Genomic DNA, 21,626 nt, shown 5'->3' on the forward strand with positions numbered 1-21,626 from the left:
TTTAAATATACTAATTTTCTCAAAGTAGTTTTCAAATTTAGCTAATGATAGTTAGTATATTTTGAAGTCTACGTATTAAAACTTATCAACACAAGTCTCTTATTACTCCTTTCATTATAGATAGCTGAATATGAAATTTTATTTCTTTGTTTTTGTTGATTAACTTAACAATTTGGACAACAAACACACAGTCATTTAATAGGGCAGCTGAAAGAAAATAGAGTTCTTATTGGGTAGCATAAATGTGACATGTTTTGCCAAAAATGTCACTTTTTTATGTTTAAAGAGTGGGTTTAAAGGAAGTTTATTTTCAGAAAAAATACACAATATGCAAAGATTTTATAGAATTGGAATTAGAATTAAAAGAAGTGGTAATCATATTGCCAGGCATAACTTTTAGAAAATATTTAAAACCATTATTTTTAAAGATAGAGCCTGCTTATCAACAACATTAAATAAAATTGCATTTGAAGGTCTGCCATGCCTGTATAGCAAAATAAGAATATTCAGCATTTTTATTTCAAAATACCTAGTTTAACATTGCACATATTTTCTATAATAGATGTTGAAGAAAATGAAGATGTTGGAGCCACCTCCCTGCCCACTCAGCCACCTCAGCCATCATCTTCAACTTATGACCCCAGCAACATGCCTTCGAGCAACTATACTGGAATACAGATTCCTCCCGGTGCACACGCCCCAGCAAATACACCAGCAGAAGTGCCTCACAGCACAGGTAGAAAATGAAACTCAAAAAGTTTGGAACTCTTCTTTCATAAATAAGAGCTGCACTTATATCTGTGCTACATAATGATAGTCATTGAGCATGATAAGATATTTTAATTCCATTTTGACCTACAAAAAAAGCAAATTAAATTCTTTTTATTGAAGTTTTTTAATATCAGTTGTGTTTTTAGTTTTATAAGAATGACAGAACATTTAAATGTTTTGATTACATTGACTTTATATTTTATTAATAAGAATAGCTTCTATGCTTTTATGTGTGTTATTGATTTCTTTTTCTTCCCCTCCCACTCTTTCCCCTTTAATGTTGTTTAAGAATAGCACTGAAGTGAGGAGGGGTTTATATAGTACTAGAGGCCTGGTGCACAAAAATTTGTGCACTTGGGGGGGGGGGGGTCCCTCAGCCCGGCCTGTGCCCTCTCGCAGTCTGGGACCCCTTGGGGGATGACCACCTGCTGGCTTAGGCCCGCTCCCTGGCGGGATTGGGCCTAAGCTGGCAGTCAGACATCCCTCTGGCAGCCCAGGAGCCCTCGGGGGATGTCCACTTGCCAGCGGGGAGCAGGCCTAAGCTGCAGTCGGACATCCTTAGCGCTGCTGAGGAGGCGGGAGAGGCTCCCACCACCACCGCTGTACTGGCAGCCGTCAGCCTGGCTTGTGGCTGAGCAGAGCTCCCCCTGTGGGAGCGCACTGACCACCAGAGGGCAGCTCCTGCATTGAGAGTGTGCCCCCTGGTGGTCATTGTGTGTCATAGTGACCAGTCATTCCCAGTCATTCTTTTGTTAGAGTCAATTTGCATATTACCCTTTTATTATATAGGAGTGGCTGGCCAGCCTGGGTGAGGGGCTAATGGCTGTTTGCAGGCTGGACACACCCCCTTCAGGGTGAGGGGGTCCCGCTGGGTTGCCTGGCCAGTCTGGGTGAGTGGCTGATGGCAGTTTGCAGGCTGGCCAAGCCCCCCAGCGGGGACCTTCACCCCAGGAGGGTGTGGCCATCCTGGGTGAGTGGCTGATGGCTGTTTGCAGGCTGGCCACAACCCCTTTAGGGTGGGAGTCCCCGCTGGGGTGCCTGGCCAGCCTGGGTGAGGGGCTGATGGCTGTTTGCAGGCTGGCCACAGCCCCTTTAGGGTGGGGGGTCCTGCTTGGGTGCCTGGCCAGTCTGGGTGAAGGGTTGAGGGCCATTTTCAGGCTGGCTAAGCCCCCCAGCGGGGACCCTCACCCCATGAGGGTGTGGCCAGCCTGGGTGAGGGGCTGATGGCTGTTTGCAGGTGGCCACGGCCCCCAGCCATCCAAGCTCCCAATGGAGGCTGGCTGGAAGCAGGTATCTGGGACTTATTTGTCTTCTATAATTGAAACTTTGTTGCCAAGAGTGGAAGCCACAGCCGGCTCAGTAAGCTTGGCTTCCTCCATCGCCCTGGCAACCAAGCCACTTGCTTGCTACAGCTCCGTGGCTGCCGGCCGCCATCTTGGTTGTGTTAATTTGCATATAGTCGCTCTGTTTGGCTGGTGGCATGCCTTGGGGCGTAGCGAAGGTATGGTCAATTAGCATCTTTGTTTTTTATTAGTGTAGATGTGTCCGTCAGCATCCCACTATGATAGCAAGACTCCATTTTTCCTGTCTCATTTCCGTAGGACCCTGCTCTGCCTTCTACATGGGTTATTGATGAAGGAGAGGCACAGAATCTCAGTAGCAATGGAATCACAGACTAGTAAAAGGAGAGGCTTTGGGTCATTTTTTCTTTTTTTTAGGATTACAAAAATGTGACTAAAAACAAGGAAGGGAAGTGATAGCTAATATCTTGGAATAATTTAGGATTGTATGTCTATTTTCATAGAAAAATAGTCTGACAAAACTAGTCTCCAATAAGTTAATATGAGTAGATACAGATATTTTTATAAGTTGCAAAGAGATACTCTTCTATGTATGTGTATTGTTAATATAGCATCAATCCTACTTCCAAATAGAAAGGTATTTAAAACCATAGTTTAAATCTTTAACTTATTTTCATTTTTTAATAAAAATTGTTCTGAAAGTTTTACTTTTATTTCAGCATAAGGTTAATCTGTGGCAGTAAACTATACAAACATTTCAAAGCATTTAATTGATAAAATGAAAGTCATCCTTTGAGTCCTGATTTCTACCATTTCTATTATGTAGCACACCACTACTTCATTGACTTTCAGTTGTCAGCCTCAGCGTATCTACAAATATTGATAATAATTTTAACAGTATTAATGAAAGGAATAATTTTAACACTGATCTCTTTTGTGTCATCATTCTGTATATTTTACCTGTCCTGCCTTTTCACTGCTTTATTATCATGCAATAATATTAATAGGCAAACCAATTTGAATTAGTTTGTAAGCAAAATTTTATAGAGCACTGTTTTATTTTTTTTTAATAATTTTTATTTCTTAAAGTATTACAAAGAGTATTACATATGTCTCCTTTTTTTCCCCCCTTGACATTCCCCCAGCCCCTACCCACCGCCCCCCACCCCCGCCCCGTGTCTTGTGTCCATTGGTTAATCTTATATGCATGCATATAAGTCCTTCGGTTGATCTCTTAATCCCCCCCCAAACCCTCCCCAGGCTTCCCACTGTAGTTTGACAGTCTGTTCAATGTTGCTCTGCCTCTGTATCTACCCCTGTTCATCAGTCTATACTGGTCCCCTTTATCTGTCCCAACCTCACTGGGGTAGTCTCAACCTCACCAGGGCCGTCTGAGCCTCACCAGGGCCGTCCTGACCTCACCGGGGCCATTTCAACCTCACCGGGGCTGTCCCGACCTCACCGGGGCAGTTTCAACCTCACCGGGGTCGTCCCTACCACACCGGGGCCGTTTCAACCTCACCGGGGCCGTTTCAACCTCACCGGGGCCGTTTCAACCTCACCGGGGCCGTCCCTATAGAGCACTGTTTTAAATATTTCATCTTTTAGAATTATTGAAAATTTCTGTAGAAAATGTAAGCAAAACCAGCTACTTTAGGCATATTATTCTTAGATGAATACTGTCTGAATTATACTACTAAATTTAAACACTAATCAAGAGCTGCAGTCACAAGCAGCCCTATAGAAGAGTGAAAAGAGAATAAATGCATTTTGGAGTCAAATAGTATTGGTTATTAGTTTCTTCCCCTTGCTAAACCACAAACTCAACTATTATTTACCTTCTTTTGATGAAGGTTTTTCTTCTTTCTAAAATGTAATTAATCATATTTCTCATGGTTTTAATTATTAAAGGAGAAAAAGAATAAAAATTGACTAGTACTATGCCTATCACAAACTCAATATTCAGCAAATTAGCTTCCTTTCTTTTCTTTTTCTCTTCCTTCCTATTTCTATGCCAAAGAAAGACAGGATATTTAATAGCAAGTTAATGAACACTTAAAATCATTTTGTGAATCAAAGGAAGTGTCACTTTTGGGGATAGGATATGACCTTAAAAACATTGCCTAACAGGTATTGCTTTAGACAATATATCTTAGGACTGAGTAGTGGTATAGCCATATATACATACATATTTTATTTGTAGACGTCCTATATGTACATATGCAAGGGAACATATACTTCCAATAGAAGGGCTCTATAAGGTTAAACCATATGAAATTGCTATTTTCGTTCAACAAAAGTGATAGAATATTGGTAGTTTCATATGTTCAAACTAACAGACAAAATCTCCTGCTTAGAATATGCATCACATAAAGATCGATATTAGGAGGTAATCTTCTATTAGGAATAAGGTCCTATCTTTTTACATAGGCTTAGCATTTATATAATTAACAGCTTTTATAAATCTACTCTTACAGAAACTGTATTTGATATTGTTACCCTTAATTTACTAATAGTAAACAAATTAAGCAGTTATCTCAAGAAAATTAAAATACAAACATACTTAGTAAGTAAAGCACTAGAGTTTGAACCCAAGTCATTCTGATTTTGTGTTTTTGGAGTCTCTCTTTTTTGTCCCTTCCCCCAAGGAGCTAATATTCTATCAAATAAAAACCTACTTTTCTGATATATATTTACTCCTAAGATTGATTTGAGATGTTGGAATCTTCTCTTTGCTGGAGGAATTTTTTTCTATTATATTTAAAACAGTTTTTTTAATCCGTTATAGTTGCCTAATAGAAACTGAAATAAAATTTTTAGTTTATAAATATAGCAGATGTTTCCCCTCTTACTTGCTTTAAGAATGATTTACTTTCTCCCATATAAAGGTCCAGGATGCACTTTTATCAAAAGGAAATCCTTAAGATAGCTGAAAAGAATAGTATGTGCTAATATACAGTTTTTAGTTCTTCCACAAGAAAGTAATGGGTACAACGAGAGCAGGGATAGTGATTGTTTAAAGAGGACATGCATTTGCTCTTGGGCTTTAATCACTATAATATCAGATATTGGCAATACATTGTACTGTTTTCTTCCTTTTGAAACATCACTTTTTACAGTTGGTAAATATAGAGGAAGATCTCAGTGAAAAATCTAAATAGATTAAGTCACAATTTTATAATTAATGCCAGCCTTTTAATTATAAATGCAGCTCACCTCATATATAGATCAAAAACTTAGTTCTTTTATTGTAGTTCTTCTAAACGTCAGAAGTACTGCGTTTGAGTTCTTCCATACAGTTTTTAAGGTTGTTTATATTCTGGCCTAATCATTTGTATCAATGCTATTTTCCATGATTATACTGAAGTTTTATTCAACCAGTCCTCCTGTCTTTCCTCTACTTAGAGTGTTCCTCATAGATAACATGTCTTTCTGCCTATTTGCTGCTCCAAATGCTACATTTCAGCATTCTGTTTAATTATACTTTTTGGACAGTCTTTTCTAATTTCTAACCAACACCCTTTTTTCTCATACTTAATTAGAAATCTTGTGATCTTTAATTTTTTAATGTGTATTAATCCCATCTAATGGGATATGCAGCCATCTACTTAAAAATTAACCCAAAGTTACTTTTTAGTACTTTTTTTTTGTTAAAAAGTAGAAAGCCATTTTCAACATTCCCCAGGAATGTTCACTCCCACACACATACTGCAGTCTTGGGGCCTGCAACCCATTTGTGAATTGACAAATGATACCTTTCCAAATCAGAAAAAAAGGGAAAAAAATACTAGATTTGGGCATCTCAAAAAATAATAAACATAAATTTAAATTTTTTTTCCTAATCTGACTGTTATTTATGCACTTGTATTGAGCCAGTATGCTAGGCCTCTATGGCAACATTCTACGATGGTTGCCAAGAGGACAGGCCTTGGCTCATGTGTGTCAAGACAGACGAGATGCAGCATCTTCTGACTGCTGTATGAGGCATGTTGCACAGCCTGTGTTGTCAGTTCAAGTCCTAATTGAATGATTGACCAGAAGTCCTTAATAAAATGCAAACTACCTATTTTTAAAATATTACTCAAATAAAATTTTACTACATAGCTACATTTTCTCCCTGTCTGTTTTGTTCTTATAAATTAATATTGCCTACTTGATCATAAAGAAATATGATCAAATGTATTTTCCTGCATTTTTAAAAATTAATGCAGAATGCTGATCATAAAGTGTATGCCTTCTCCATAGAGAAAGGGATTTGTTTGGAGGATTTTAATTTGGGCAGAAACACGAGTTATTTAGCAAGGAATGGCATTGATACCTAGATGGATCAATGAGAAGGCTGTAGATCACTTATTTTTATACACACGTACATTGGACTGGGCACACACATGCTTGTATGTGCATGGAAGGGTGCCCTAGAAACTGGTGGTAGCCCTAAAATGGCCTAGAGTAGGAATAAAAAGTAGGCTGTTCATGCACATTTTTTTTTACTCTTTAAAAATTATACTTGACTTTTTATCTGTATCCCTTTGTACTTTTATTTTTTTATTAGTTCAGTGTTTAGTTAAAAAGTAATATTTTCATGATTTAATAGTTCCAAAGGTGTAAAATGAAACTAATTTGCCCTAAATCAAAATTAAATGAGATAAAATAGTATATATTTAAGCCATTTTTCTTTGGGGTTGGTAATGAGAAGGTCCTTCAAAGTCAAAACTTAGATCTGAATACTATTTTAAATTGTAAGTCAACCTTTTAAAACCATCATGCTAGAACTTTCATTGGCTATGTTTTTGTTTTTTTTTTAGAAACTTCCTAGTTTATTTTCTTCTTTTTATTACATTGTCTTCCCATTTTATACTTACTACAAATTGCCTATTCAAATTTAATCTATTAGCTTGGGGAAATGAATCCTGTTTTCTGATTTATTGATTTAGAGTAATCAGCTTTATTCTTCATTTGCTTGCTTGCTGATTGGATCATGTAAGTCCCTTTGGGAAGTTTTAACAATTTGTGTTATATTTTAGGTGATTAGTAATCTTCAACTCTATTATATTTCTTAGCATTTATCAAGAATGCTAGTGCCCGGCTGGTGTGGCTCAGTGGTTGAGTATTGACCTATGAACCAGGTGGTCATAGTTCGATTCCCATTCAGGGCACATGCCCGAATTTCCGGCTCTATCCCTAGTAGGGGGTGTGCAGAAGGCAGCCGATCAGTGATTCTCTTCTTTGATGTTTCTCTCTCTCTCCCTCTCCCTTCCGCTCTGAAATCAATAAAAATATGTATTTTTAAAAAGATGATATTCTTTATTAACCAATAAGCAATAAGTTTTGACTTCCTATTAGAATTTTTATGGCTGTTATATTCAGGGAATATGTTATATTCAGTGAATGTTAACTGGAAAATTTGGAACATACAATCTTTATTTCATGCAGAGTGGTTAAGTGGGACTTGCCCTGTAAGGTAAATTAAATCATAATTACATCCCACCTTGTCCCCAAATTACTTAATTGACTAAGAAATTAAAAGGTAGGAAGGCTTCTATTACTTCTACAGATATTTGGTAAGCTATAATTGAGAAGCAAATTGAAGTATTAGATATGACAAACAAAGTACATAATAGGAAATGTGTAACCAATACTATGTACGTAACACTCTAAATGTATTTTCCTGCATATTTTCTACACCAGCTTCCAACATCAAATAACTTTATCAATTTAGAATTCATTAAGGTTTCAAGGAAGTGAAGTGATGCAATTCCTCCATAATGCTTTAAGTGCTTTCCTACTAGATAATTAAGAGGTATGAAACTTTAATACCCATTTGTGGTTTTCTGATTTGCAGGTGTAACAAGTAATACTCTTCAACCTACTCCACAAGCTATTCCGGCCATTGATCCTGCACTTTTCAATACAGTTTCCCAGGGTAAGTCAGCTGAGTGTTTATAAGTTATAATGTGTCTTTTGTTTGGGGGTGTTGTTTTGTGATTTTACCTTAGGAGTGTCCAGGTAATTTGAAACACATTTCTTTGAGTGCCATGTTCACTAGATTCTCTAGTGAATCAAGATTGTTTCATATTATCAAAAATACCTAAATCTCAAGGCATTTTCTTTTTTTTTTACAGTTCCTTTTTTTTATACTGTATAAATGTAGTGGCACAAACATGTAGCCAAAGATATCATGGAAGCTAAGATTATTTTAGTTCAAGATTGCCTTGTGTTGCCCTGGCCCGGTGGCTTGGTTGGAGCATCATCCTGTACACCAAAAGGTTGTGGGTTCGATTTATGGTCAGGGCACATACGTGGTTACAGGTTTGATCCCAGGTCTGGGCAGGTATGCGAGACAACCCATCAGTGTTTCTCTCACATCAATGTTTCTCTCTCTCTCTCTCTCTCTCTCTCTCTCTCTCTCCCCCCTCTCCCCTCTCCCCTTCCCTCCCTCTCTCCCTCCCTCCCTCCATCCCTCCCTCCCTCTCCCTTCTTCTCTCTCTAAAAGTCAATAAAAACATATCCTCAGGCAAGATTAAACATTTTTTAAAAAAAGATTGCCATGTGTTATGATTATGATATTTCTCATCTGTACTGAGTGATCAGATTATCTAGGATGAGAAACTAATCTACACTAATAAAAGAGAAACATGGTAATTAGCGTACGACCGCTACCCTTCCCATTGGCTAATCAGCATATCCTTATGCAAATTAACTGTCAGCCAAGATGGCGGCCGGCAGCCAGGCAGCTGGAAGCGAACATGAGGCTTGCTTGCTCCAGTGACTGCAGACTCCAACGTTCCCCGCCTGACTTGCCGGCCTCTGAGCTGGCAGTTTGAAACATTCTAACAAATATAGGCCAGGATCTCAGAGCTGAAGTTATACATTGTTTCGATTATAGAACCGAAACAAACCAGATACCTGCTCTCAGAGCTAGAGCCAGAGCAAAAGCTGGCCCAGAATAAAATAAAAAAGGAGCGGTTGGGAGCTTCAATCAACAACCGCCAGCCTGAAAGCAGCCCTCAGTCCCTCACGCAGACTGGCCAGGCACCCCAGTGGGGACCCCCACCCTGAAGGGTGTGTGACCAGCTGCAAACAGCCATCATCCCCTCATCCAGGCTGGCCAGGCACCCCAGTGGGGACCCCCACCCTGATCCAGGACACCCTTCAGGGCAAACCAGCCGGCCCCCAGGCCTCTATCCTATATAGTAAAAGGGTAATATGCCTCCCAGCACCGGGATCAGCGGAGCCGCGAGGCCTCCTGGCACCGGATCAGCGTGACAGGGGGCAGCGCCCAAATCCCCTGATTGCCCTGTGGCTCTGTGTGTGACAGGGTGCAGCGTCCCAACCCTCTGATCGGCCCTGCTCTGTAGGTGATAGAGAGTGGTGCCCTAACTCCCCTATCGGCCCTACTCTGTGCGTGACAGGGGGGAGCTCCCCAACCCTCTGATGGGCCCTGTTCTGTGCGTGAAAGGGGGGAGCTCCTCAACCCCCTGATCGGCCCTGCTCTGTGCATGACAGGGGGGAGCTCCCCAACCCCCTGATGGGCCCTGCTCTGTGCATGACAGGGGGCAGCGCCCAAACCCCTGATTGGCCCTGCTCTGTGTGTAACAGGGTACGGAGCTCCAACCCCCCTGATGGTCCCTGCTCTGTGCGTGACAGGGGGCAGCGCCCAACCCCCTGATTGGCCCTGCTCTATGCGTGACAGGGGGTGGCACCGCAACCTCCCCATCGACTCTGCCTTGAGTGTGACAGGGGGCGGTGCCCCAACCCCCCAATCAGCCATACCCTGAGCGTGACTGAGGGTGGCATCGCAACCTCCCAATCTGACCTGCTCTGTGCATGACAGGGGGCAGCGCCCCAACTCCCCAATCAGCCCTGCTCTGAGCCCGACCACGGGCTGCACCTAAGGGATTGGGCCTGCCCTCTGCCACCCAGGAGCAGGCCTAAGCCAGCAGGTTGTTATCTCCCAAGGGGTCCCAGACTGCGAGAGAGCACAGACCGGGCTGAGGGACCCCTCCTTCCCCCTCTCCCCCCCCCCCCCAGTGCACAAATTTTTGTGCACTGGGCCTCTAGTTTAAAATAAAAATCTCTGAGGATAATTATTTTGATTGGTTGTTTCATAGTCTAGGTCAGTGGTTAGCAAACTCATTAGTCAACAGAGCCAAATATCAACAGTACAACGATTGAAATTTCTTTTGAGAGCCAAATTTTTTAAACTTAAACTATATGGGTAGGTACATTGTTATTAATTTAATTAGGGTACTCCTAAGGCTTAGGAAGAGCCACACTCAAGGGGCCAAAGAGCCACATGTGGCTAGCGAGCCGCGATTTGCCGACCACGGGGCTAGGTGATTTATTTGTTGATTTTTTAAATTTTATTGTTTGAAGTATTACAAATAGTGGTACATATGTCTCCTTTTTTTTCCCCGTTGACCTTCCCCCGGCCTCCCCTACCCCTCGGCACATGCCTTCACTGTTTGTTGATTTTAATCTTTGCTACTTATGCATTTCTGTTATTTCCCCCCAGTCCATGGTGGTGTTTTTGTTTTGTTTTATTATAATTTATTTTTATTTATTTATGTATTTGTAATTTATCATTGTTGAAAGTATTATAGATGTCCCTTTTTTTTTTCCTCACTGACTCCCTCCACTGAGCTTCCACCCCTCCCCAGGCCTTCACCACATCATTGTCTGTGCATGGGTTATACATATATGCACCTTCCCTCTGAAATTTATCACTTTCTTTTGGTCTTTCTCATTCAGTTATTGTCATATGTCTGATGGGATTTAGTCCTCTTTATTTAGAATGAAAACCTTGCTCTACTATTGTTAATTTTATTACTGAGTTTGAGTTTGTGTTTCCCCTGATACTATGTCTGCAGGTCTGTTTCCCAAATGATTTTTCGATTCTCCTAGTGTGAATGGAAACTGGCCATTAAGCTACCTGCCTCTCAGTTGTGGAACTAGAAGAGCTTCATTTAGAAGGGCGATGGGAGGGGGTGACACATCTACCATGCTGGTATCATGAACATAACATGAATTGATTACATTGTGTTCCTCTAATTCTGCATTCATTTGGTTTACTAGTATGACAGCAAAAAGATTTATTTATAGTTGGTTCAGAATTTAATGAAAGTTAGGGGACATGAGAGGTTGGAGCACGGTGCACTCTTTACTGAAGGTAATGGTGTCTCCAAGCACTGAAGACTGTGTTGGTGACTATATATTTAAATAGATGCAAAAATATTTTAAAGATTAATAAGCTATAATGTTATTGAAAACAGAGAATGACTTTTATGTGCTGTTGGTGGAACTATAAATTGGTAAAGCTTTTCTCATTAGCATTATGTCAGTAACAGAATGGCAAATATAATTTTTTGACCTAGCTATTATACTTTTAAGAATCTATTTTTAAAATATACTTAGATGTGAGCATAAAATGTATTTACAGAAATATTTATGTCAGCATCATTTATAGTAATAGAAAATAATCTTAAATGCTTATTAATGGAAAAGTAGTTATTTATGATCTATTCTATACTAACGAATACTGTGCACATATGAAAAAAGGATGTGATTGGGATCACATCATCAGTCACATTCTTTTTTTTAATATGTGCACACCCAAGTGTCCATCAGTAGATGAGTGGGTAAAAAAGCCGTGGTACATTTACATAATGGAATACTACTATGCCGTAAAAAAGGAAGAAACTTTTACCCTTTGTGACAGCATGGATGGTCTTGGAGAACATTATGCTGTGAAATAAGCCAGTCAGAGAAAGAAAAGTAACATATGATTTCACTAAATATGTGGAATTTCACAAGAAAACTGAACTACCAAAGCAAAATAGTGATGGACTCATAGAGAGCAGGCAGACAGCTCTAATGGGGAGGGAAGGATGGAGTGTGGAGGGGTTGAGCAAAAAAAAAGAGAAGTCAAGGACATGGACAACAGTGTGGTTGATTGCGGGGAGGGGGTGGGTGGAGGTGGAAGAGTACATAGAGAGGATAAATGGTGATGGAAAAAATAAATAAGAATGTGATAACTCTCATGTGAAAAGATCTAGACACAGTAAGTAAAAATTCAAGTTGCAGAACATTATATAGTATGGCCCTGTTTAGGAAACAAAACAAAAAAAAGTTTAGAACAAAACTATATCCTCCTATGTGTACATATGTGTTTAAATGCATAGGAAAAGCCTAGAGAATTCAAAAAAATAAATAATGGTTTCATAACCACCATATCTATCACTATCACTTCTAATACTTTTAATACCCCCTTCCTGTTACATTTTTCTCTTTAGTGTTTAGTACTTATTGCCTTTTAATACACACATAATATATGTGCATTAGTATTATTATATTTTAAATGTTTTTGTAATGAATTTTTGGCTATCTCTGGAGAGGAGAATGGAATTGGAAAGGGTATTTGAGGCACAGTATTTACTTTTTTACTTTGTGTACCTCTCTCTATATAGTATTAGAATATGAATAACAACTTATAAATTTTTTTGAGAATAGAATATCTAAAAAGCATTTGCATAGTACCTGATGTAACAAACCTCTACCTTTAATAATTGCTACTGTTGTTGCCATTAATAAGTGGCATGTTTTGGCAGTGCCTGGATAGAAGGCAGCACAGTATTATGCTTTACAGTTACCTCCAAGATTTACTGCAGGTCAGAGGGTTCCCCTCCGGTTCTGCCTGTGCATCCACTGAGTCAGGGAATAATAGAGTATATTAGGATCAAATAAATTATCCAGGGTTCTTGACATGAATTTCTAGAACTACCTGGTTAAATAGGAAAGAATCCCTAAAGACTCATTTTGGAAATATTTACAATTAAGTTTTATTCCTTGGAAACTTGATAATTCAGCCTTGGAAATGGATGCTTATGCCAACTGAGCATGCCGGGACTTCTCTTTATACCAAATAATGTTGCCTTTGATTCCGTGCTGACCGAGGCTCTCTTTCCACTCTAATAGGGAACTTGATGGATAGCTCTAGCTGTCTTCTGTGTCTGTTCTTGTCCTGCCCTATGAAGGAGAATCAGGTCTGTGGTTCAGACAGTCTTGTCTGAAGCCATCGGGAACCTAAAAGCACATATTTCAGAAAAGAGATATTATGTTAAACAACCTCTCTAATCCTCTAAACAACTTTTAGGGCCACAATATTCTCTCTGTCTAGTTCTGATTATGGGCTCTGGCAAATTTTAATGATAGGAAAAGACAACTTTTATTTTGGTACATTAAGCAGTATTTACTATTTTTCATATAAAATCAAATAAAATGAAATTGAACTGTTTTTCCTTCCTATGTCTTTTCCAGTTCCTCTATTTAGGTTTTAAATGCTAATTTAGAAGAGTCATAATTAAGAGACAGATTTTATTTTTATTTAAAATGTTTTATTTAATGACTTACATATTATTTTTTTTAAATATGGGAAAGCCTAAACTGTTACGAAATACCAGAAGTAACTATGTGAAATGGCTTAATAAGTTATTTATACTTCTGATTGTTGAAAATAAATTACATGTCTGTCTAAGTCTATAACTTATATTTTGTATCTAAATCATAAGTTGGTTATTATCTAGTTATTTTTTGAGTTACAAATTTTTCATACATATCTATTATATTTATTTCATATATATAATTATATTTTTGTTAAAATACTTTCATTCATATTTTATAAATATTGAAATATTTATTTTATAAGGAAAGTAAATACTTTTTGTTTTAAAATAGTTTTATCATTGGTGGATAAGATTAGTTTATAAACCTAAAATAGTAACTGAATTCTTGCCACTATACACATTTTATCTGATTAATAAATAAGTAATATGTCACCAAAACAGTGCTAAAGCTAATGCTGTAAAAATAAGATTAGTCCTGAGCATTAGGGCTTTCTTCCAGCAAATCCAGTAAATTCTGGGCGGATGCCTTATATTTTTAAAGATTGCCCTGAGATAGGAGTATAGGATATTAAAACACAGAATGAGCAGAGTTATAGTAAACTTAATTTTTAAAGGTGTCTCACTTACCTAGAAAGTATGTCTATCTCAGTTACTAGAGCCTCTTAATATAGTTGAAAAACCATTAAAGAATCTGGTAGGTATTTTCAAGCAAAAAACTGAGGCATGCCTGACCAAATTATCTAAGGAACTGCAGGATAATAATTATTTAGGTTTAGTGGGTAACAAAATATATTATGTTTATTATAGTCTGCCCCTAGCCTTCTGATCAGTTCTCCTAGAATCCTTATAACATTTCTAAGGAAAAGGGTATTTATTTCAAAAGACAAAGTATTTAATTTTATCTTTAGAAATATATATTCAGGTATATTCAAATCCTAGATTGAATGAAATGTTTTTAGTATGGTTAGTTTACCCAAATTATTAGGTTGGGCTCTACACATATCAATCACACATGTAAGTGGAAAACTTGCTGAGAAAATACATTTTGGAGAAATAAATTGTAAGGGTGGTTTACATGCTAAGTTGTGTAGTTTAATTATATAAAACTTATGTTAAACCTTAGAGGTTTTTGTATGGGTGGCACAAAAAGATAAATTTTTGTTTATGTTTAAAGGAAAGTTAAACAACTTATGTAAAATTTTCACATAAAGTTTGTTATTCCTGTCTCTTTAAATTGAGGGTTAGATTTCCAGTTCAAATGAGGGTTGAATGGTTTAGTCTGTGTGTATTGTTCCATGAAAAGAGAGGCAGAGTGATTCTAGCATAATCACCCAAACCTGCTACCCTTGTTTCACAGAGTATAATTTTTTATAATTAATTTTCCAAAATATAAAGAATTCTAGTTTATTACTTCTGAAAGGAAAATCTTGCTCAAGTAAGTTATTATGTATTGGTATATATGTGCTTTATATTAGTAATAAAAAAATAATAGCATGAGAAAATGTATTTAAAAACAACGGATTGAAAAAATCCTTCTATATTTTCTCTAATCTTGAATTTGTTTCCTAGCCTGAACAGAACACTTTTTATATTCTTATAAATATCTTAATTATTCTTTTCTTCTAGGAGATATCTGTCTAACACCCGAGGACTTTGCTAGAGCTCAGAAATACTGCAAATATGCTGGCAGTGCTTTGCAATACGAAGATGTCAGCACTGCTGTGCAGAATCTGCAGAAGGCCCTCAAGTTACTGACTACAGGCAGAGAATAAAGCCTTTGTACGGCAGATCCATGCATTTTTGGCCTAAAGAACTAACAGTCCATTAGTCTCTATCTTCCACCTATCAGGAGCACAGTTTTAAGGAAGACTTCAGTTCCATTGACTATACAATGAAATCTGTGTCTGTGTATCAGATCCTGTTGAAGCATTCGTCAGCGGCCTCAACCAGTTTTTATTGCCCATTTAGTGGATCCAGTAATCTCAGTGTATCGGGCTGATGTTAGCAAGATCCTAAAAATGCCCATTGAACTCTGCATCAAAAATGAAAATACAGTTCTAAAAAAATTATTGGGATTAAGCTTTGTACCTTAATTTACATGATTTAAAGAATATTTTAATTTCTAATTTGAACAAACAGAGCATAGTACTTTGCTATAAAATTTTAATTTTAATAAAGATGGCCAGAACATTCCAGATTAGAAATCATGCTTTTTGTTTTCCTCAAAACTTATAAAACAGATACGAACATCCTAAACTGTTATATTAATCTGAAAGAGAGTATGTTCAAAATTCAATTTATATTCATGTTATAACTACATTAAAAGTTTAAATTTTCATGGAAAAGAAGTAAGATGAGGTAGAATCACTTTTAGACTTAAGAAGGATGTTGGCTTCCCAACTGCTTTTCCTTATCCATTGAAGCTTAAGGTGAATTGGTATTTGCTTATTAGGCAGCTTGACTGCATGTATTAGACAATGAAAAAACAGTTTTAGTAATGCCTGGAAACCTGGTGCTTTAAGTTAGGATTCTCCTCTGCTGCTATGGAATGGTTCTCTAGAGTGTATAGCTATGAATGATGCAGAAGTTTATAAGAAATTAGATTTTCAGTTGTTACGTTTATAAGTTTTATGGGGAATTTTGGATTTAATGTGTCACCTGCATTTGTGCTGTGTAAGAAATAAATGCAAGGATTCTTTTCACTAGTTGTTTACTACAGAGCCAAATGTCTGTTTTAATTTGCATGTTAGAATCGTCATTTTTAAGTCATTATTTTTAGTTACAGGAATATGATATTTCTGTAGTAAGACAATTTTCTTTAAAAGAGAGAGATAAATTTGGCAAACTTACCTGTAACGTATCTGGTTCATTTATTCCACTCAGATTGAAATACTTTAACACATGGGTCAGCAAACTATGGTCCATGGCTTGGCCACCTGTTGTTCAAATAAAGTTTTATTGAATCAAAACCGTACCCATTCATTTGTTTTATCTGTGGTTGCTCTCCACGACTGCAGAATTGTATTTCCTACAAGTCTAAAATATTTACTATTTGGCCCCCTAATATAAAGTTTGCTGACTCCTGATCTCATAGTCTATCTGAAAGAAAATGAATTATTAACTCCTAATCATTTGTGTCTTTCAGTTTTTCTTTGCATCATTGTAATGCTGTGGTATAGGTTTGGTAGAATGAGTATTCAGACAGAATAAACTGTTCTAAATTATTGAAAAAACAAGCCCCAAATAACATGCCTCATGATTAATGTTAATATCTTTCACAAATAAAGTCCTGCAGCAATTTGTAGGATTCAACATTTATATCTAGAAATCCAGTGCTCTGATATACTTTTTTAGAGCTTTATTGCAGTAGAAAAGTGGCTATAAAGATTATTAGTGCTTAAAAGTGGTAAAAATTTTAATTCAAATCTTAACATGTATGGACACAAGAAAAAAAAACCTGTCACCTCTTATTTCACACTCTATTTTGTTGTTCCCAGTTGGGAGAAGAAGGAGGGAAGAAGACAGTGTGGGAACCCTGGGGCCTCCTGATAAGTGGGCTGTGGTCTGACAGCCCTTATCTCTAAGATGGAAGCAACACCACCAGACACCTCGGAGTTTGTTAGGAGAGCTGAATGAGAGAGTATACATCAAGTAGTCCGCACATAGTAGCAATCTACACATGTTCATTGTTGTTAACATTAATGTTATATTAAGTAATAGAAATTGTCAATAATAATTTATTTCCTGAATTTCAGGAGATCCCAGTTGTCTCTGTGGCCTATTGCCTAAAAATGCTTTCTTGTATGGGGATTAAATTATAAAGATTTTTTAACTTTGTACTTCTTCCTATAAAATCTAAGACGAAGTTAGAAATTTACTAATGTAACACTAGGATGGAAATTTCCAGTTAGTCACTCAACGTGTATTTATTGAGCAGCTACTTTGTACCTGATAGTTATCTTTTGCATGAAGAAATTGCTGAAAACAAGAGGAACAAAAAACTGCCTCGTAGACTTTATATTTTAATGAGAGGTAACAAATTAAATAAAAAGTATATCATGTATTCAACCAGTGGTTTTCAAAGGGTAATTGTTAGAAATGCAAATCTCACTTCCTACCTGCCCCCAGTCCCACCCTATCAGAAACTCTAAGGGTGGGGCCTACCTTTTTGAGTTTTAAGAAACAGAAGAGATCAACCAATGAACTACTATGCATATATGCATAACCCATGGACTTGGACAATGGGGTGGTGAGGGGTTGGGGAGGATGGGAGCGGGCTGAAAGAGGTTAATGGGGCAAAAAGGAGGACCTATGTAATACTTTCAACAATAAAAATTAAAAAACCAAATAACACTTCAGGTAGTCTGGCAGTCCCTAAAATTGAGCACTACCCAAATCAGAAACATTGAGAGTCTGAGAGAAGACAGATTCCCCTGAAACTGATCCTCAAAGTGTGGGCCCTGGACCCCCAGCATCAGCATCACCTAGGAACTGTATTGGTGGTAGATGCTATGGAGAAAACTAGAATATAGGATAGGAAACACTTAAGTGGGTATAGGTGTACATATTTACATAGGATAGGCTCACTGAAGGACATTTTATTTTTGTTTTTCTTTTAAAATTTATCTTTATTGTTGAATGTATTACAGATGTCCCCTTTTTTAATCCCACTAACCCTCTCTACCCCACCCCCATCCACTCCCCAGGACTTCACCACACTATTGTCTGTCTCCATGGGTTATGCATATAGATTATTTGATTAATCTCTCCACCCCAGCTTTCCCTCTGAGATTCGTGAAGGGCATTTGAAGGAAAGAAGGACAAAGATGTTCTTGGCAGAGAGAAGTAGACAAGAGAAGGGGGTCAGAGGGTATAAGTGGGAAGACTTGTGAACTTGCTAGAAGGCTTAGGACCATATGCTTTTACTTTCAGCGAGATGGGAAGCTAAGAGGTTTTGAACAGAAGAGTATCTGATGTGACAACTTGTAAGAGCATCATATTGACTACTGTGGGAGCCCAGTTAAGAGTAGTGCTGTAATTACAGTTGAGATATTCTGATGGCTTAGGTCACAAGTAGCAGTGGAGGTAATAAGATGTAATTGGTTTCTGGATATATATATATATTTTTTTTAAGTAGAACCACAATATTTCTGATAAACTGGATCTGAGAAATGAGCTTTGGAGGAGAGAAGCTTGAGGACCAAGTTTTAACCTGAACACCTGGCAGGAATGAGCAGTCATTAGTTGAACTGGGAAAAGTTGCTGAATTCTACTGATGTTTAGGCTGAGTACAATATTCCCAAGTTCTTGTGACCATCCCAAGTAAAACTATTTGATAACATTGTTTTGTCAGTGCACACAGAGGGGGAAGAAAAAATAAGATAAGTTCCATCTACAGTGATTGTCACAGACATCTCACTAAATCACTGCTGAACTGACCTAGAGCCAACCACAGTTCCCATGGTTAGCATGGCCAAGGAAGTTTGCAGGCTTCAAGATTACACCAAGAGAAAGACCCCAGTTACAGTTCTTGAAAATTTACATCCTCAGGTGATCATAGAATTGATCTAAATATGGCTTGTACTTCTAGGAATTTGAGGTCACTACATTCGTGGTAGGTTATATGCTGTTCTTTCTAAAGAAATTTACACTCTGCAGCTTTGTCACAAATATCTTGAACTCTAAATGAACAATAACAGTAGGAATGAGGGTTTTGCTTATCTGCACAGCTTCCTCTCTCTACCCATGTCCCCCTTTTTAAAAAACTTTACTCATTATGAACCAATACAATTGGATCAGGTCATCTAGTTTGGACCATAAACTACCAGTAGAAAAGTTCTGTCCTTAAAAGAGATCACAAAATACAAACATTCCTCATTGGAGATATGCTTATCTGGTTGGTTGTAATCTGATGTCTACATGGAATGTTGAGATGGAAAACTCATTCATTGGAGTATACTTAAGTAGGACTAATTCCAAGTAAGCAATACTTTAATAATCTATAACAGTATCTGGGGCTGCACAGATAATACTGAAAGTTTCTAAGCCCACATTACCTATCCTATATAATAAAAGGTTAATATGCAAATTGACCAAAACTGTGGAACTACTGGTTGCTATGATGTGCACTGACCACCAGGGTGCAGATGCTCAACACAGGAGCTGCCCCCTGATGGTCAGTACGCACCCACAGGGGGAGCACTGCTCAGCCAAAAGCCGGGCTCATGGCTGGCCCACAGGAAGCAGGCCTAAGCCATCACTTGGACATGCCCCAAGGGCTCCCGTACTGCAAGAGGGCACAGGCCGGGCTGAGGGACCCCCTCCCCCCCGCCCGAGTGCATGAGTTTCGTGCACCAGACCTCTAGTTTCATACAATAAGTATCTATGTAGGTAAATCATCAGTTAAATTGTTATGAGGACAGTGAGATGTTTTAAGTTAACTTCACATTATCAAGGTCACTAGTCACAATCAATGTTCAATTCCTATCGTTAACAGGTGTAACAGCTGGATTTTTCTATTATCTGGGCTCTGTGTTCCAATAACTGGGTGGTAGGCAGTGAATACAGGGCATGAGCACATACACTGGAGCCTATGGCCTGACAGCAAATGGACTGCAAGTCCAGAGAGAAAGCAGGACTTGACTAGCTGATGCAATAGATTAATATCATCTTGGAGAGAGGGAAACACATCACTAGGGAGTCCTGAGTTTCCCAGGCAAGCCTGGGTTGTTTTTTTTTTCTTTTTATTTTAAGTAACATTACTATTTTTATTTTAAACATACAATATTTATTTTAAACATTTTCTTTTAAGATATTGGACAGCTTTCATCTTTCAGGAAACATTACGATGTGGACTTCAACATAAATATAATAATAATGTTTATTATGAATTTCCTCAATTAAAATGTGACTAGTGTACTGAACCCTTAAAAATGATTCTTATGACCCTGAATAAAACTAATCTATGTTTTTCCTTTGAGCAGTGGTTTCCTTTTCCTCCCTTTCTTTTTTCCTTCCTTCCTTCTTTCTTTCCTTCCTTCCTTTTTTTTTTCTTTGCTTCTTTTTTTTTTTTTGAATGACTTCTATATAGGATGATATAAAAATAATCTACGGACTGTTTTTCTCATAAATGGAGCTTTTATTTCTACAGGTGTGGGGATTGAAAACAACAGATCTGCCTTTTGTGATGCTGAATTTAAAGGCGATAAATACTGGGAATAATAATAATTTAAAAAAACCCATGCATGCCTTTAGTTATTTAAATATGAGTAGATACGTTTAATGAGTAGATATACTTATTGATTCTCTTAAATACATTTGAGATACTATTTATAAATATCCCCTGTTATTTTAAATATTTTCAAAATTAGTTAGCCTGAGAGGTTTTGCTATAGTAACTTGGACTAACTTTTTTCCAAGCTGCTTGATTAGCAGATTAGTTCATTGTTTATTGGTACCATTTATTTTTAAAATCCCAGTATTGCAGTAGAATAACATAGAGAATCTTGTTAAATAGGGGTTTGTGTGTGCATATGATAAACAGTGGTGGGCAAAAGTAGGTTTGCAGTTGTTTGTATTGAAAAAGACATGCAGGTTCTGATTATTACAATAGCTTTATTAACTGAAAAGAATGTCACAATGCAACTGTAAGCCTACTTTTGCCCACTGTATTGTGATTCATTTTTAAAAATAACCTTTTATTATTGCAGAAAGAATTATCTTCATTGTGGAAAATGAGAAAATTTAGACAAATAAAAATAAAGTAAAAAAGTATATTTCAACCATAGCAAAATCAGCAGTAACACCGTAATACATATGCTTTCTGTGTGTTTATGTGCATTTTAACCTGAATGAGATCATACTTTATATACTGTTTTATAACCTGTGTAGGTTTTTTTTTTTGAGGCAATGAATCTCCACTTTCCTTTTTAGTAAATCTTCATCTCATCTAATAACCAGAACATATTCAGATTTCCTGAATTGATGCTCAAATGACCATTATAACTGATTCATCCTCACATTTCATCTGGTTATGTCTGTTAAGTCTATTTTATAATCAAGCCCAGTCTTTTTTTTTTTTTTAACTGACACCCACTGTTTAAGAGACTAGACCAGATTTGTATCTCTAGATATGCAACCTAGATATCTGGTT

The 21,626-nt window shown here is 37.5% G+C and overlaps 1 protein-coding gene across 1 annotated transcript in view; it reads left to right on the forward strand.

Moving 5' to 3' along the window:
- VTA1 (vesicle trafficking 1) overlaps positions 1–16,179 on the forward strand; it is a 46,770-nt gene extending 30,591 nt beyond the window's left edge. Inside the window, exons 6-8 of the mRNA XM_070417800.1 lie at positions 563–736; positions 7,915–7,995; positions 15,101–16,179. Coding sequence (XP_070273901.1) covers positions 563–736; positions 7,915–7,995; positions 15,101–15,246 — 401 coding nt within the window. The 3' untranslated portion in view covers positions 15,247–16,179. The remainder of the gene's footprint in view (positions 1–562; positions 737–7,914; positions 7,996–15,100) is intronic.
- The last annotated feature ends 5,447 nt before the right edge of the window (positions 16,180–21,626 follow it).

Source organism: Myotis yumanensis, unplaced genomic scaffold (assembly GCF_028538775.1).
Source record: "Myotis yumanensis isolate MYYU_CA2020_CCGP unplaced genomic scaffold, mMyoYum1.0.hap1 SCAF_6, whole genome shotgun sequence".
Classification (NCBI taxonomy): Eukaryota; Metazoa; Chordata; class Mammalia; order Chiroptera; family Vespertilionidae; genus Myotis; species Myotis yumanensis.